Source organism: Trachypithecus francoisi, unplaced genomic scaffold (genome assembly GCF_009764315.1).
Source record: "Trachypithecus francoisi isolate TF-2019V2 unplaced genomic scaffold, Tfra_2.0 Lachesis_group14, whole genome shotgun sequence".
NCBI classification, from domain to species: Eukaryota; Metazoa; Chordata; class Mammalia; order Primates; family Cercopithecidae; genus Trachypithecus; species Trachypithecus francoisi.
In genome coordinates, this window is record NW_022681459.1 from 50309790 (window position 1) to 50326510 (window position 16721).

Below are 16721 nucleotides of genomic sequence, written 5' to 3' on the forward strand. Positions count from 1 at the left end.
GATTAGCAGCAGCATATAGCAGCATTGTGCATCTTATATTAACTATCCAAATGTATCAAGTGTCATTTGCTATATATAAAAGCCATCAAATAAGGCACTGTGGGGGATGTGGAGTTGGCATACTAGCCTGGCCTCTTAATTAATTCATTAATTAGCTTATTTATTTATTTATTTTATTTTTTATTTTTTGAGATGGAGTCTTGCTCTGTCCCCAGGCTGGAGTGCAGTGGCATGATCTCAGCTCACTGCAAGCTCTGCCTCCCAGGTTCACACCATTCTCCTGCCTCAGCCTCCCAAGTAGCTGGGACTGCAGGTGTCCGCCACCATGCCCGGCTAATTTTTTGTATTTTTAGTAGAGACAGGGTTTCACTGTGTTAGCCAGGATGGTCTCGATCTCCTGACCTCGTGATCCACCTGCCTCAGACTCCCAAAGTGCTGGGATTACAGGCATGAGCCACCGCGCCCGGCCTAATTAGCTTATTTATTTTTAAAACAGATCTTGCTCTGTTGCCCAGGCTGGAGTGCAGTGGCGTGATGATAGCTTACTACAGCCTCAATCTCCCAGGCTTAAACAATCCTCTTGAGTAGCGGACTACAGGCACACACTACCATGCCCAGCTAATTTTTTTTTTTTTTTTGTAGAGACAGGGTCTTGCTCTGTTGCCCAGGCTGGTCTCAAACTCCAAAGTGTTGGGATTATAGGTATGAGCCACGGTGCCTGGCCTGGTCTCTTAACTGGTTCCCTAAGACAGCTGGAAATAGAGAATGTCATGGAGCATTCCTAACCATGGGCTCCAGCCTGGCTTCCATTCTGTTTCTGCCCTGAAACAACATTCCTTTAGTAATGTTCCAAATAACAGCCTCATCAGCCTGTCCACTGACCACTCTTCAGGCTTCATCTTATATGACCTCCCAAACTGCACTAAGGGTTGTATTAGAGAAAAGTGGATCGAGTTCGGAGTCAGGCTGCTTGGGCTTAAATGCCAGCTTCACTTACCAGCCACCTGACCATGAGTCAGCTGCTTAAACCACTCTTTGCCACAGTTTCCTTGTCTATGAAAAGGGAAATGGCTCTCACCTCAAAAAGTTGTTAAGCACATTAAATTCAATCGTGTATTCAAAGTCCTGAGCTTAATGCCTGGCCATGACTGGGACTTAACAGATGTTAGCATTTATTATTAGTATCTGTCAATCTTAAAATGTTCTCTTCCCTTGGCTTTCGTGACATTCCATACTGTCCTGGTTTTCTCTTACTTCTCTGGTAGTACCTGTTTGCTTATCCTTCTTTGTCAAGCTCTGAGATGATACCATTCCTTCAGGCGTGCTATCTGTTTTCTCCCTAGGCAGTCTTACACACACTCATGGCTTCCATTGTCCTCCACAGACTGATGACCCTAAAATCAGTGTCTCCAGCCTAAACCTTTCCACTGAGCTCTAGACCCATATATTGTACTGTCAACCTGGCTTGTCCATTTGAATGTCTTCCAGGCACTTCAGACTCTCTTCTCTAGACTTTGCTGGACTTTCACTCTCTTCCCCCTGAAACTGGCTCCTCTTCCATTGAAACGTGTGTGTCATTGAGAGGCACCATCATCCACCCAGTGCCTAAGCCAGAAACCTAGGAGTCCTTGATACCTCTTCTCTCTCATCGTGCATATCCAAGCCTATCAGTTTTATCTCTGAATTATGTTTTGGTAGGTTTACTTCTTTCTATTTCTCCCACCTCCACCCTGTTCCAAGCTACCATCATCTCACCTGGATGTCTGCAATAGCCTCATCTCCCACAGTCACTCTGCACCCCCTAATCTATTATCTGTAGAGCAGTTGGAAGGAGTGATTTTTTTGTTTGTTTTGTTTTAGACAGAGTCTTACTCTGTTCCCCAGGTTGGAGTGCAGTGGCACAATTTCGGCTCACTGCAACTTCTGCCTTCCAGGTTCAAGCAGTTCTCCTGCCTCAGCCTCCCAAGTGGCTGGGATTACAGGCACCTGCCACCTTAACTGGGCCGGCATGGTGACTCACACCTATCATCCCAGCACTTTGGGAGACTGAGGCAGGCAGATCAAGAGATCAAGACCATCCTGGCCAACATGGTAAAACCCCGTCTCTACTAAAAATACAAAAATTAACTGGGCGTGGTGGAGTGTGCCTGTAATCCCAGCTACTTGGGAGGCTGAGGCAGGAGAATCACTTGAACCTGGGAGGCAGAGGTTGCAGTGAGCCTAGATCACACCACTGCACTCCAGCCTGGTGACAGAGTGAGGTTCCATCTCAAAAAAAAAAAAAAAAAAATCCTTAATTTGGCCTACGGTAGAGCCCTCCATAATCTGGCCTCTCTCCACATCTCCACAACCTCCTGCTCCCTGCATTTCAGCCTCTCTTCTCTTCTGACAAGGGCTTTGTTCATTCTGCTCCCTCTGCCTGGAATGCCCCCTTACTCTCTTTTCACTTAACTCTTGCTTATCATTTAGATCTTTACCTGGATGGCTCAGAGAAATACAGAAGTAATTCCTCACCCTGAAAAATAGGTTAGGTCTCTGTTTTATGTTTTCATAGACCTTTCCTTTGAGGCTTTTTTAAAAAAATAGTTTTAATCTCACATTTATTCATGTGATCATCTCCTTAATGATATCTTAAGACCTCTAATAGAACAATTTGGTCATGGACTATGGGGTTTTTGCCCCTCATTGTGTCATCACTGAGCATATTGTTGGCATAGAAGGGATATTTGTTGAATGAATTGCTAGAGGTGGCCAAGAGATATGATGTAAGTCAGGCTTTTCCCTGCCCTTCCCCTTCCCCTTCCCCACATCCTTCCTATAGCAGCCACCGTGGCTGTAGTTACTGTAAATGGCAAGAAGGAATCAGTTCCGGACATTGGGTTGTTTTAGAAAATTGTCTGCAAGTGTCAGGGTGATAAGTTAAAGCTTTATCTTTTGCCCTCAGAGGAGCTATCCCATAGTGAGTAGAAGCCAGAGAAGCTGACCCCAGGAGTCCCTCTTTCCAGCAGTAGGTCTTGAGCTGCATTTCTCTGTAGCTACAATCCAGGCAGGAACAAGCCCTAGATACCTCCGGAGAGTGGGGCAAGAGAGGAAGAATGAGTTCAGCTACTCTAGCTACCAAACTATGAATTGCCCTGAAATCTGAAAAATTTCAATTCCAATCATAAGTTTGTTTTGTTTCATTTTGTTTTCTTAAATTTTATATTTGAAAGATGGCATTAACCAAAGATACACATTCAGTAAAGAGTGTAAAAATGGAATACTTGCATAGTATCTTTTACTTATAGGTGATTTATGATGGGGAATGGGGTGAATAGGTTGGCAGTTCCCCCGAGAACTTGGTAGCTAGAGTAGCTGAACTCATTCTTCAGCCTGGGAAGACAGAGCAAGACTCTGTCTCAATAAATAAATGAACATAAAATAAAATAAAATAAAATAATATGGAGGCTGGCAGGTGCAGTGGCTCACGCCTGTAATCCCAGCACTTTGGGAGGCTGAGGCAGGCGGATCACGAGGTCAGGAGCTCGAGACCATCCTGGCTAACACACTGAAACCCCGTCTCTACTAAAAATACAAAAAAAATTAGCCGGGCATGGTGGCGGGCGCCTGTAGGCTGAGGCAGGAGAATGGCATGAACCCGGGAGGCGGAGCTTGTAGTGAGCTGAGATCGCGCCACTGCACTCCAGCCTCGGCGACAGAGTGAGACCCCATCTCAAAAATATATATATAGGCCGGGCGCAGTGGCTCAAGCCTGTAATCCCAGCACTTTGGGAGGCCGAGGCGGGCGGATCACAAGGTCAGGAGATCGAGACCATCCTGGCTAACACGGTGAAACCCCGTCTCTACTAAAAAATACAAAAAACTAGCCGGGCAAGGTGGCGGGCGCCTGTAGTCCCAGCTACTCGGGAGGCTGAGGCAGGAGAATGGCATGAACCCGGGAGGCGGAGCTTGCAGTGAGCTGAGATCTGGCCAGTGCACTCCAGCTTGGGTGACAGAGCGAGACTCTGTCTCAAAAAAAAAAAAATAAATAAATAAATAAATATATATATATATATATATATATGTATGGAGGCTGGGCGCGGTGGCTCCCACCAGCACTTTGGGAGGCTGAGGTGGGTGGATCACCTGATGTCAGGAGTTTGAGACCAGCCTGGCCAACATGGTGAAAGCCTGTCTCTACTAAAACTACAAAAATTAGCCAGGCATGGTGGCAGGCATCTGTAATCCCAGCTACTTGGGAGACTAAGGCAGGAGAATAGCTGGAACCTGGGAGGTGGAGGCTGCAGTGTGCTGAGATCGTGCCACTGCGCTCCAGTAGAGCGAGATTCCGTCTCAAAAAAAAAAAAAGAAAGAAACAAATGGAGATACAAACTTACTACCTACCTCCTTACAACCTACCCTGACAGTATTACTGTGAATAAAAGTGTATGTAGCACTGGGAACACTATTCACAGAGCACTCATGAATGTTTGCTCTTTGTTATTAGTTATTAGAGAGACAAATGTCTGCCAGGGCTGAATAATATGTGAATTGGTGATTGTTGCACATATCTAAAGAAGTAGTTATTTTTTCAATTAAAACTTAGTTTGAAAACCAATATAAGGCCGAGCACAGTGTCTCACACCTGTAATCCCAGCACTTTGGGAAGCCAAGGTGCAGATCATTTGAGCTCAGGAGTTTGAGACTAGCCTGGCCAACATGGTGAAACCTTGTGTCTACTAAAAAGAAAAAAAAAAAGTACAAAAATTAGCCAGGCGTGGTGGCAGGTGCCTGTAATCCTAGCTACTTGGGAGGCTGAGGCAGGAGAATCGCTTGAACCCAGGTGGCGAAGGTTGTAGTGAACCAAGTTTGCGCCACTGCACTCCAGCCTGGGCAACAGAGTGAGACTCTGTCTCCAAAAAAAAAAACACCAGTATAATAAATAAGTGGCCAGCAGTGAAATGGAAAGTGAAAAGTTAGTGAAGCAAAACTAGTACTGTATTCAGATAAAGATGCTGAATCTAGATTTGGTTACCAGAATAGGGTCCTTTGTGGCAAGCAGGGCTAGTTTGGCTGACTCACCACTGCCAGGATGAAATTTCTCTCAGTGGCTGCTCATTTCCCTTTATTTTAAGTCCATGCTCACAGAGTAACCTTCTGATGCCTAATTCAGCTTCCTGGGATTCTTAATAACAGGAAGGGTCTGGAAGTAGTACCTGTATAGGGGATATGGGTGTTCTGATTTTAATAGTCAATTCATAAGTGTACAGAGAGGTTGATAAATGGTTAGGTCAGAACCATCGCAGAATGTCTACACCTCTCTGGACATTAGGAAGGCCAAAAACCTGAAAGGCCAAAAGCTAGGCCTAGATTAGGGTCATTCACCAAGATAACATCAGCTTTGAAGAGTTCTCTGCGTGGTTGACCAGCCGACCTTCCTTTGATCACACCCCCTTCCTCATTGCTTCTTTAAGCATTGACCTGTAATGGGTATGGAATTTTTTGCTCACATGACTCCTTCCTTTTACAGAGGAAGAAATTGAAACCCAGAGAGATTTAATGGCTTGCCTAAGACCACACAGCAGATTTTCTGTTAACCAGGGCGATTTTTCAGGTCTTCCCTGCCAGACGAGGGCTTTTTTCCTTGAATTGCCTAGAGATTTGTTGAGATATCCAAAGCATTTTTCCCAGTGCAGCCTGGAGAAGGATGTCCATGTTAACACAGCATTTGATACTCAATGTTAGACATTCAGTTTTCTAATTAGTACATGGAGCAATGGTGAATGATTATCTATAAGGGGTTGCGATTCCATGCTTATCTGCTTACAGCCCATATAGACAAATCTCAGATGTTAAAATGACAAGGCAGTAGAGATGAGGCCCTAGGACAAAGGCATGCTCTGCTGTTAGTGAACACTAGTTGGCCAGCAAATTTCACGTGGGCATATACACAGCCAACTGTAGATTTTAGGCATTTATACCCATTCAAAGAGCCAAACTGGCAACTAAAGATCAGAGTTCTCTTTGGCGTTTCAGGCTTTGCGTTCTGTTAGGAATCACTGCTTGCTTAAATACCTCTGATAGCTCTTCACTCCCTGTAGGCAACTCTTTAGCCTAGCAGACTTGGTCTTTAGTGCTCTGCCCCTACTCTCTTCCACCATCCCGGCCTCTGCTCTAATTGCTGCCCACAGGTGCCCTGCACAAGAGCTTACAGACCTGCTCAGCGGTATGTGAGCATACCATACTCTTTATGCCTCAGCGCATTTGCACATATTGTTCCTTCAGGCCAGAATGCCTCTTATCTGCCTGGCAATCAGCCTGTTAGAGACTGCCAATACCATCCCATCTTCTGTGGAGGAGTCCCCCGCCAAATCCACCCATACCTCTCCCCACCAATCAGAGACTTTTTCTCTCTTTGTTATTCTCTTCATACCTCAGTTATATCCATGTCAATATTTGTTTACACATCTAGCATCACTCTTAGAGTATGAAATTCTCCAAGTGCGGAGCCGTATCTAGTTTGTCTTTGTATCCCAGAGTTTAGCAAAGTGCCTAGAATGTAGTGGGCACTCAGAGTGTTTGCTGGGTGAGTGATGTTATTTGTTGAACGACTCTTTGGACACTTGAATAAAGCCCATCCAGTATGCACCATTACCATCTCTTTGCTCTACAATATTCTTTTAGGCAAGAGCTTGTCTTTTGAGGTGGTAAGATAAGCTCAAACTTATATAGACTAAGACCTCAGTCTGTAAATGTCATCCCTAAGTCTTAAACCATCAAAACCAGGGCCTCAAGGAATGGCATGCCTTCTGCAACTGTAGCAACCTGCTGTGCTTATTTTGCCTTTTCATTTTCCCCCCAAAGACTAGAGTCCCTTCTCCCACGGGCAGTGCTGGAAGGGTGCTAACAAATTCTTTCTCCATCCTCCTTACGATTACAAAAAAAACCCTCAGTACCTCATGCCAGACTTGAGTTAAGGTTGTTTTCTTCTGCGTGTCAGCTGTATTCTGGTCATGACTTCCCGATGATGCCCTATAGAGATTTTGCTGAAATCAGAGAGTGCTCCACTCTCATCAGTAGCACTGACTTTTGCAGAAGCACCATTTCTGAAGTTGGCTAATGTCATCCCTCATGTTTGTTTGTTTGTTTGTTTGAAATTTGTTTTAGCTCCAGAGATAGCACTTTCATGGAATGACGCTATCTTCTAGAATCACCGTTTTTTTTTTGAGATGGAGTCTCGCTGTGTCACCAGACTGGAGTGCAGTGACGCAATCTCAGTTCACTGCAATCTCCACCTCCTGGGTTCAAGTAATTCCCCTGCCTCAGCCTCCCGAGGAGCTGTGACTACAGGCACGCACCCCAACTCCCAGCTAATTTTATGTGTTTTAGTAGAGACAGGGTTTCACTGTGTTGGCCAGGATGGTCTCAATCTCCTGACCTTGTGATCTGCCCACCTCAGCCTCTCAAAGTGCTGGGATTACAGGTGTGAGCCACCGCGCCTGACCTAGAATCACCTTTTTATACCATAACATGAGCACTGCTGCCATGTCACCGAGGAAAGAGAGAGACAGCTACTGTGGGGTTACAAATGGGTAAGAGTGGCACCAGGAGGGTGAAAGTCTGTGCTGAGCCAAGGCTTAACAACATGTCAATCATCAAACATTTATTTATTAGGCTACGTTCAGGATAAGATGAACAAGCTATCTGTAAATTAATTTTCTCGTTTGTAACAAGGTAATGATAGTGATTTATCCTGCCTGCCTCTGAGGGTTATTGTGAGAATAAAATGAAATCAAGTGGAAAAGCACTTAGGAAAAAGAAAAGCATTGGTTTTCAATTGTTAGTGTGGATCAGAACCACTGGGACTTGTTTAAAATGCAGATTCTTAGCCCCAATCTCAGCAATTCTGATTCTGTATACCTGAAGTGGGGTCCAGGAATCTTCATTTTCAACAGGCTGACCAGAGGGTCCAATGCTGCTATTCCTTTAGTTACACTTTCAGAAATATTACTGTAAATCACATGGCAAGAATAAAATAGTTATTTGAGGCAGTTTTAGTATGTTGGACCTGGAGTCCAAAGACTTGGGTCAAACTCCAGCTTTGTCAGTTCCTAGATCTGTGACCTTAAACAGCAACCTTCTCTGTGAACCTTAGTTCCCTCAGGAACGTCTCTGGTCACCTTCTGCCCTACTCCATTGATGACTCACCACATAAGGCTCCCTGGGAGTTCCCCAAACCTCTGCTCTCTTAACTCCTTCTGTAGCCTCCTACATCTCCTTCAGGTGCTGTCTTCTCCTCCTTTTTCCAGGCCCTGCTCTGACAGAGCATTCATTCTCTTCTAGGAAGGTTCCTTCAATGTGTCCTCAAGCACATCACACCCAGGAAGGACCCTGTGGCCATATCTGCCTATCACCAGATCAAACTACGTGAAGGCAGGCACTAGGTACTCTCAGTGCCCAGCATAGGCCTGACCCATACCAGGTGTCCACAGATACCTAGTAAAGTAACATATAATTCAGGACCCCCATGATGAGCAACTACAGCACTAGAACAGTGATAATAACTAATGTTCATAAAGCATCTTCAGTTTACGAAGGCCTGTTATACTCATCATCTAGTTTAGTTCTTGCAACAACCTCTTGAGGAATACAGCACAAGCAGGCCAAGGGAAGTCCAGAGATGTTAAATAATTTATCCAAGTTTATGCTGCTGGGGAGGGCAGCACTGAAATTAAAAGAAAAGTTTTCTGAGCTCAAATCCCATGCCCTTTCCTCAGTGTGAGCTCTAGCAAGGTATTCAGGAATCCTGCCTGTACAGTTCAGAGCCTCAAATTGCTGGGTATGTTGAGTTCTTGTATGTGATTTTTCTAGATTTCCTGCCCACATTCTTACTGTCTGGATATCAGGAAAGAGTTTATCAAATGCCTGTGGAAATCCAAGAGAAGGTCTCATGATGAGTAACCCCGTGAAAACATGAAGTCAAGTCTAACTCGTCACTACCGTTTCACTACTGCTGACTCCTAATAATCAGCTCCTTTTCTAAGTGCTTACTGTCCACTTATTCCATCATCTGCCTAGAATTTTGTGAAGGAATCAAAGCAAAAGGATCATAAGATTACTTTTTCCAGTATCTTTTTCCTCCTTTTTGAAAACTGGGCCAGTTAGCTATCTCCATTTTTATTTCATGAATACATCCCCAGCACCTGGTATATAGTAGATATGGAACATTATACTTTGGAAATATTGCCCCCATTCTCCATAGTTTCTCCGAAGTTACTAACAATGTTTCCATCACTGTGCCAACATATTTTCTTTTTTCAATATATTGGGAAATAATTCTCCCAGTCTGAAAATCTGAACACATTTCATGTGACTTGGTATCCTCATATGTCTTGGGCTTCCAATTCTCCATTCCTGGTTTCAAGTTCATGAACTATAAAACAAGGGATTAGACTAAATCTCTAAAGTTCTATCCAGATGGCAAATTCTTTTCTCTTTCCGTGATACCTAAGATGCCAAATACTGTCTTTTACCTGGTGTTTGTGAACATGACATCACATTACAGGAGTAGCAGATAAAACACTGACTGAGTTCCATGAGCCGGATAATGAAGTGGGCTTGTTCACATATGTTCTCATTTAATGCTCATAACCCTGTGAAGCTGGGAATTGCTGTGACGTTTTATTTATTTATTTATTGAGACAGAGTCTTGCTCCGTCACCTAGGCTGGAGTGCAATGACATGATCTTGGCTCACCGCAGTCTCTGCCTCCTGGGTTCAAGCGATTCTCTTGCCTCAGCCTCCCCAGTAGCTGGCATTACAGGCACACACCACCACACCCAGCTAATTTTGTGTTTTTAGTAGAGACGGGGTTTCTCCATGTTGGCCAGGTTGGTCACGAACACTTGACCTTAGGTGATCCGCCCGCCTCTGCCTCCCAAAGTGCTGGGATTATAAGCATGAGCCACCGCGCTCACCCGGGACCCTTGTTTTAGAAGGATGACTGCTACTATAATGTAGAAAGTGATTTGGAAGAAGGGAGGAGGGAGGCAGGAAAGATGGTTAGTATATGGGGGTGGTAATGCTTACCTTTCAGGATTTGGAGGTTTCAGAGTCCTCAAAAATTATCTTCCTTGATTGGAGTCCTCCCAGCCAATAGAGGGCTTCACACAAACACAGTTCCTTGAGTTTTGAATTATTTGGCCAGAGTTTTCTTCCGACAAGAGGCTGGGGTGATTCATTCACTTACCACACCTTGCCTGAACATTCACTTGGGGCTGCCGGTTTTGAAGGCTATTGTCCTCCAGCCTGTCACAGACGCCTTGAAGACCTATGCCTCAGCTGGTTCTATGGAGTCAGTTTGTTCGGCTCCCTGCCAGGTTTCCAACTTATGAAATGTGCTGGAGATTAACACCTCTCCTGCTATTTTATCCCTACTATAACTGCCAGTCAAAGGATTCCTGCAGTTGCCTCTGGCAGCCATAACTGCTGAATCTTCTGCCAGCTGCTCTAAGGACCTAGAAGAGCAGTTTTCTATCCAGGACCAGTTTCCAAGGGTGGGAGGGTAAAATATATCCTCCAATGTGGCATTTCATCTCCCAATGCTGGGTGGCTTGGGCCCTTTGAAGTTGGCCCTGAGGAACCACACGCTTGTGTCTGAGCAGCCAGCAGCTTATCACTTCTGGTGATCAATCCTTCAAAGGTTCTTCCTGAAGTCTGGATTTATGGAGGTCAAATGGATTCCACCTGGGAGGGGCTTCTGCTTCAACTCAGGACGTGGGGAGAAGGCTGTTGCTCTTCCAGGGGAAGGCAGTTTTCATGGCATTGAGATGTCCTCTCACTTATTCCCCACCCACCCACCAAGTCCTTTGTAAGAGGAGTAGGGGGAGAGGAGAACGCCTGCAGCCTCCTGCTCACATTCCTAGACACCGACTCACTGAGCCCGCCGCCGCCGCTGGAACACCAGAGCTGTGTGAAATGTCAAGAGGAGTTATGCTCATGGGCTCCCTGGCCTCGGTCTCTTTGTGGCTTGCGTATTCTTCCATCAGTGCTGTGTTCATCACATGGAAATCAGAGGGTACAATTAAAAGATAATTTGCTAGTTCCAGACTTAATTTGGGGCCCCCTTCTTGCCTGATTGAATTACAGGGGAACATAATAGAGTTTTGGTGAGAAATAGTTGATTCTGTGACTGGGAGAAAGATTGCTCCCAGCTCTCCAGCTGGGCAGCCCTTTCAGTATCCTGTATGTTGTTTCCCCACTTCCAGCCCACCTCAACTCCTCTGTGGCTCTTGTGTGGCCCCTAGGCCAGGATCCTGACCTCCTGCTCAAGAGTTTAAACTCAACTTGAGACCCAAGGAAAACAGAGAGCCCTCTGCAACCTCACAGGGGTGAAAAATGTTGATGCTGGGAGCTATTTAGAGACCTAACCCAGACCCAAACAGAGACGATGACTTGCTAAAGGCCACATAGCTAGCCCACAGAAGTTGTAACAATAGTCTTAATGATATTAATGGGTAACATTTATCAACCTTTAATGTGTTCCAGACTTTGTGCCAAGGGCTTACATACAGTGCATTGTCACATTCAAACCCAGACAGTCTGGCTCTGGGCCCAGGCTGAGCTTCGATATAGCATGGTAGAGTGTAGTCTATAATGTCTAGTCTAGGTTCAAATCCTGGCTTCACTTCTCACATTTACAGCTGAGTGACCTCAGGCAAGTGATTTAACCTCCCTGTACCTCAGTTGCTTTATCTGTAAAGAGAGAAATCACAGAACTGTGGAATAGTGTGGGTTAAAATTCATTCATACAAGTAGTGCTGCAAGCAATGCTTAATGCAGGGTGAGCACCTGTTCAGTCCTTACTTCTTCTGGCTGCCTCTGGGGCTAGAGTGTGGTGTCTTCGTGGTGGTAGATAGATATGGCTGAGCTCTGCACAAACACCAAGAGCTGTTCTTTACTATTAGAGGTAGTGAATAGAGTGGTTGAGCTCTGTAGCTCTAGAACAGAGGCCAGCAAGCTATGGCCCATTGCCTATTTTAATATGGCCTGTGATTGATTGTTTTTTTTTTTTCTTTTTTCTTTTTGAGACAGAGTTTCGCTCTTGTTGCCCAGGCTGGAATGCAATGGCACGAACTCAGCTCACCACAACCTCCACCTCCTGGGTTCAAGCGATTCTTCTGCCTCAGCCTCTGGAGTAGCTGGGATTACAGGCATGTGCCACCACGCCCAGCTAATTTTTGTATTTTTAGTAGAGACAGGGTTTCTCCATGTTGGTTAGGCTGGTCTCGAACTCCCTACCTCAGGTGATCTGCCCGCCTCGGCCTCCCAAATTGCTGGGATTACAGGTGTGAGCCACCATGCCCGGCCTGATTGATTGATTTTTTTGGTAGAGATAGGGTCTTGGTTTGTTACTCAGGCTGGTCTCAAACTTCTGGCTTCAAGCAGTCTGCCCTCCTTGGCCTCTCGACTGCTGGGATTATAGGCATGAGCCACTATGCCTGGCCTATATGACCTGTGATTTTTAATGGTTAGGGGGAAAAAAGCACAAGAATGTTTTGTGACATGTGGAAATTACATGAAACTCAAATACCAGTGTCCCAGCCTGGGCAACAAAGTGAGACCCTATCTCTACAAAAAAAAAAAATGTAGCCAGGGCCAGGCACAGTGGCTCACGCCTATAATCCCAGCACTTTGGGAGGCCGAGGCAGGTGGATCACCTGAGGTTAGGAGTTCAAGACCAGCCTGACCAATATGGTGAAACCCTGTCTCTACTGAAAATACAAAAATTAGCCGAGCATGGTGGCATGTGCCTGTAGTCCCAGCTACTTGGGAGGCTGAGACAAGAGAATTGCCTGAACCTGGGAGGCGGAGGTTGCAGTGAGCCAAGATCGTGACACTATACTGCAGCCTGGGCAAGTCTCAGGAGCGAGACTCTGTCTCACACACACACACAAAAAAAGCCAGGTATGGTGGCCTGCACCTGTGGTCCCAGATGCACGGGAGGCTTAGGCAGGAGGATCACTTGAGCCCAGGTGGTTGAGGCTACAGTGAACCATGTTTGTACCACTGCACTTTAGCCAGGACAACAGTGTGAGACTGAATCTCAAAAAAAAAAAATCTTTCCATAAGTAAATATCTATTGGAACACAACTATGTCCCTTAGTTTATGTTTTATATATGGCTGCTTTTGCTCTGTAATGACACAATTGAGTAGCCACAACAGAGTCTGTATGGCCTGCAGAGCCTAAGATATTGCTCTCTGGCCCTTTACAGGAAAAGTGCCTTGACCTGTGCTCTAGAGCCATACACATGTACCAGGTTTGAAACCCAGCCTCGCAGCTGGGCGTGATGGCTTGCATCTGTCGTCCCAGCTACTCTGGAGGCTGAGGTGAGAGGATCACTTGAGTCCAGAAGGTCAAGGTTGAGATTGTAGTGAGCCATGATGGCACCACTGCACTCCAGCCTGAGTGACAGAGAGAGACCCTGACTCAAAAAAAAAACAAACAAAAAAACCCCACCCTCACCACTTATCAGCTATTTGTCTTGAGGATAGTGACATAACCCCTCAGAACCTATTTCCTAATCTGTTGAATGAGGCTGATGACATTTACCCTATATACTGGCAATTTAAATATGATGGATAATAGATGCTAAGCACTTAACACAGGGCCTAGAACATATTAACTGCTCAATAAATGGTAGCTTATTATCAGTATTCAAACCCATGTGCTCTTATCTCATGCATTGTTGTCCCTGTGCCCAGTTGGTGGAATGGGAAAAGGCTCCTTTGTAACCCCATCTACCATCTTTATCAGACTTTGCTGCCATGGTTCACAGTAAGACATAGAAGCTGCAGGGTGACTTCTGGCCCTTTACAATGGTGAGAGGTGTGTGCCTGGTGAGGGAGAGCTGATGTCACTGCCCCCAATCCAGTAGTGAGGTCCTAGTATTCTGATTTTCTCCAGCAGCCTTGCTTTTTCGTTTACAATCCTGCAGGCAGGGAGACAAGGGCTTTCTCCATGGTAAGCTCTGGTTTGGTCATCATCACAACTGGGGCTCTTCAGGCGGGCTCCCATTCCAGATACCTAGGCTTATCAATCCCTTTTGGCACCCCAGGCCTTCTTCTCCCTCACACCCCATTTTTCAGTTTGAAAAGCATGATTATCATTGGACAAGTAGAAGAAGTTCTACTGTCCACAGAGGCCAGTGGATGGTGTTCTGTGTGTGAACAGCCAGTGAATAGTGAGTGAATGAGAGTAACCTGGGCTCCATCCTATTTGCAGAGGGTTTTGGAAAAGATTTTTCTCCTTGAAGAGCCAGAATGAAGCCTGGTAGTGGGAGAACTCCAGCTCTAGGGGCCTACTCCAACTCACATGGGCCTACATTTAAATCCCAGCCCTGCCACTGACTCCCTTTTTGACCTTGAGTGAGTTACCTAATCTCTCTGTACCTCACTTTCCTTGTCTGTAGAGTGGGAATAATTCCTGTCTCAGAGAAATAAGAGTGCATATAGTGTTTGCCACATGGAGACACATCAGGTGTAGGTTAATACCCTGGGCCTCGTTTCCTTATTTGCAGCACAACCCTGCCCTGGAGTGGAAGTGTCACCTCCCATTGGTCAGCTCTTGAGGCTGTCCCCAGGCCAAGCAGAGGGAGGGAATGAATGGGAGCCCTAGTGCCAGGACAGAACAGATGTCAACTCGGAGCTAGGATGGCTCTCTGGACCTGCCTCTCCTACCAGAGGTCCCTCTGTCTGGTGTGGCTCTTCCTGGACCTGGCATCCTCTGCTTTTTTTTTTTTTTTTCCACCTCCAAGCAGAATTACTGTCCTGTAGGCAACTCCTCTGCTTGAGGACATCTGGGGCTAGATATATTCACCCTGTATCCTGCCTTGCCCTTCCCTGAGCTCAGGATGGACGCTCAGTTGGTCCCAGTTATTGTCTGCAGCGCCTGCCTGCAGCCTCGATCCAGCCCAGCTCCACCCCTTGCCTGCAAGGTCTGTTTCCTAACAGCTGCTCCAACCACACACCTCGGTTCTGCGGGAGCTCCTCCTCTTCCTCCCTCCCTCCCTCATTCAGGGGTGGGACCGAAGAAGAAGGCTAACTTGACAGCAGCGCTTCTTTCTTAGCTAGTCACCGGCCCCTGCTCAAGAATGCCAGTGTGTATGTAGCCTCCGCAAAGAGGTCGTTTTCTCTGAGTCCAGAGGGGCCGTCAGAGCTTCTAGGAACTAGGGAGGAGCCATCCCAGCCATGAGCCCCTGTGGGGATCTGCTGGGGGGCAAGTGGCCTGGAGTCCTCAGGCTCCTCCAGCTGCTCCGGAGGGAGAGGTGAGCTCAGGGCAGCCTGCCTGCCTGCAGCCAGAGGTGCTGGGAGCCCTGGACCTGTCATGGTGACCATCTACAGCCGACCAGAGGCACTCATAGACAGATTTGCAGCTGAGCCTGTTTATCTGGTGTGGGAAGAAGATGGGGAGTTACTTGTCAGTCTCGGCTTACTTCACCTCCAGAGACCCATTTCGGTGAGTCGGTCTCCGAGTTCTCCTCTCTCTCTCTCCTGGCCCCTGTTATGTCCTGGAAGTGGTGAGGGGAGGGATATACCCAGAAGGAACTTCTTAGGGAGCTCCAGCTCCCCTTCCATCCCAGGCAAACCTGAAAGAGCCTCCAAAAGATGCCACTGACCTGCCCATTCTAGGTGTTACTGCTTCCAGGGGGAATAGCACAAATAGAATGCTGTTTCTAGCTCTCACATGTCTTACCTGCGGGCCATGCTGCCTGCCCAGAAATTTGTCCCAACAAGCAGGATGGGCAGGTTTTGCCAAACTGTGGAAACTGGCAAGTCCTGGGTGTGGGTAGCCTGGTATACAATAGGTACCTTATAAACATTTGTTCTCTTAATGGCAGGCACATTAGCCTCTGACCTTGAGGGGCTTCTGAGCTCCCAGGAGAATGTAGTTGCTGGGGAAAGACCTGGGCCAGTGCTTCTGAGACTGGAGCAATGGACTTCGGAGTGTTCCTGAGCTGCTGGGCCAGCCCCCACACCTCTTCAGTCCCTAGGCCTGAGTACCTCCACGAGCCTCTCTCTGGGGCTTCTCAAAGGGAGATGTGGAAACTCTACCTCCAACCTGGCTTTCTTTGCTCATTGCCCCACTCCACCTCCCATAGAAACTCCCCAGGGGGTTTCTGGCCCTCTAGGTCCCTTCTGAATGGAGCCATTCCAGACTAGGGTGGGGCTTGTTTTCATTCTTTGGGAGCAGCCTGTTGTTCCAAAAAGGCTGCCTCCCCCTCACCAGTGGTCCTTGTCGACTTTTCCCTTCTGGCTTCCCTAAACTAGGTCCAGTGCCCAGATCTTGCTGCCGGGATACTAGTCAGGTGGCCAGGCCCTGGGCAGAAAAGCAGTGTACCATGTGGTTTCGTGGAATGACTGGACCCTGGTAGAGTGGTGGGAGGTGTCTGGACCGGGGGAAGGGGGAAGGGAACTGGTCCTCAATGCTGACTCTACCAAGCGCCCTGTTGGACATTTTATCCTTTAATCTCTCAACAGCCTAAAGAGATTATATATCCCCATTTTACAGATAAGGCAACCAGTTTCAACAAAGTTAACATGGAGCCTCACTGGGCAGCTTTTTCTGTCTTTCTGACTTTCTCTCATCCTTCGGGGGCTGCAGGTTTGTTTTCTTCTCCCAGTGGAGAGGAAATTCTCAGGTTTGTTTTCCTCTCCTAGCAGAGAGTAGAAAAAGGGATAG

The 16721-nt window shown here is 46.7% G+C and overlaps 1 protein-coding gene across 4 annotated transcripts in view; it reads left to right on the forward strand.

Annotated features, from left to right (window-relative positions):
* Window positions 1-16721, forward strand: part of LIMK2 (LIM domain kinase 2) — a 68177-nt gene that overhangs the window by 21819 nt on the left and 29637 nt on the right. The window contains exon 1 of one of the 4 annotated variants that reach the window (XM_033233283.1): window positions 15337-15497. The exons of the other annotated variants lie outside the window; for them this stretch is intronic. Within the exon in view, the coding sequence (XP_033089174.1) occupies window positions 15445-15497 (53 nt within the window). The 5' untranslated portion in view covers window positions 15337-15444. Of the gene's footprint in view, window positions 1-15336; window positions 15498-16721 lie in introns of those variants that run through there. 4 annotated transcript variants of the gene reach the window in all.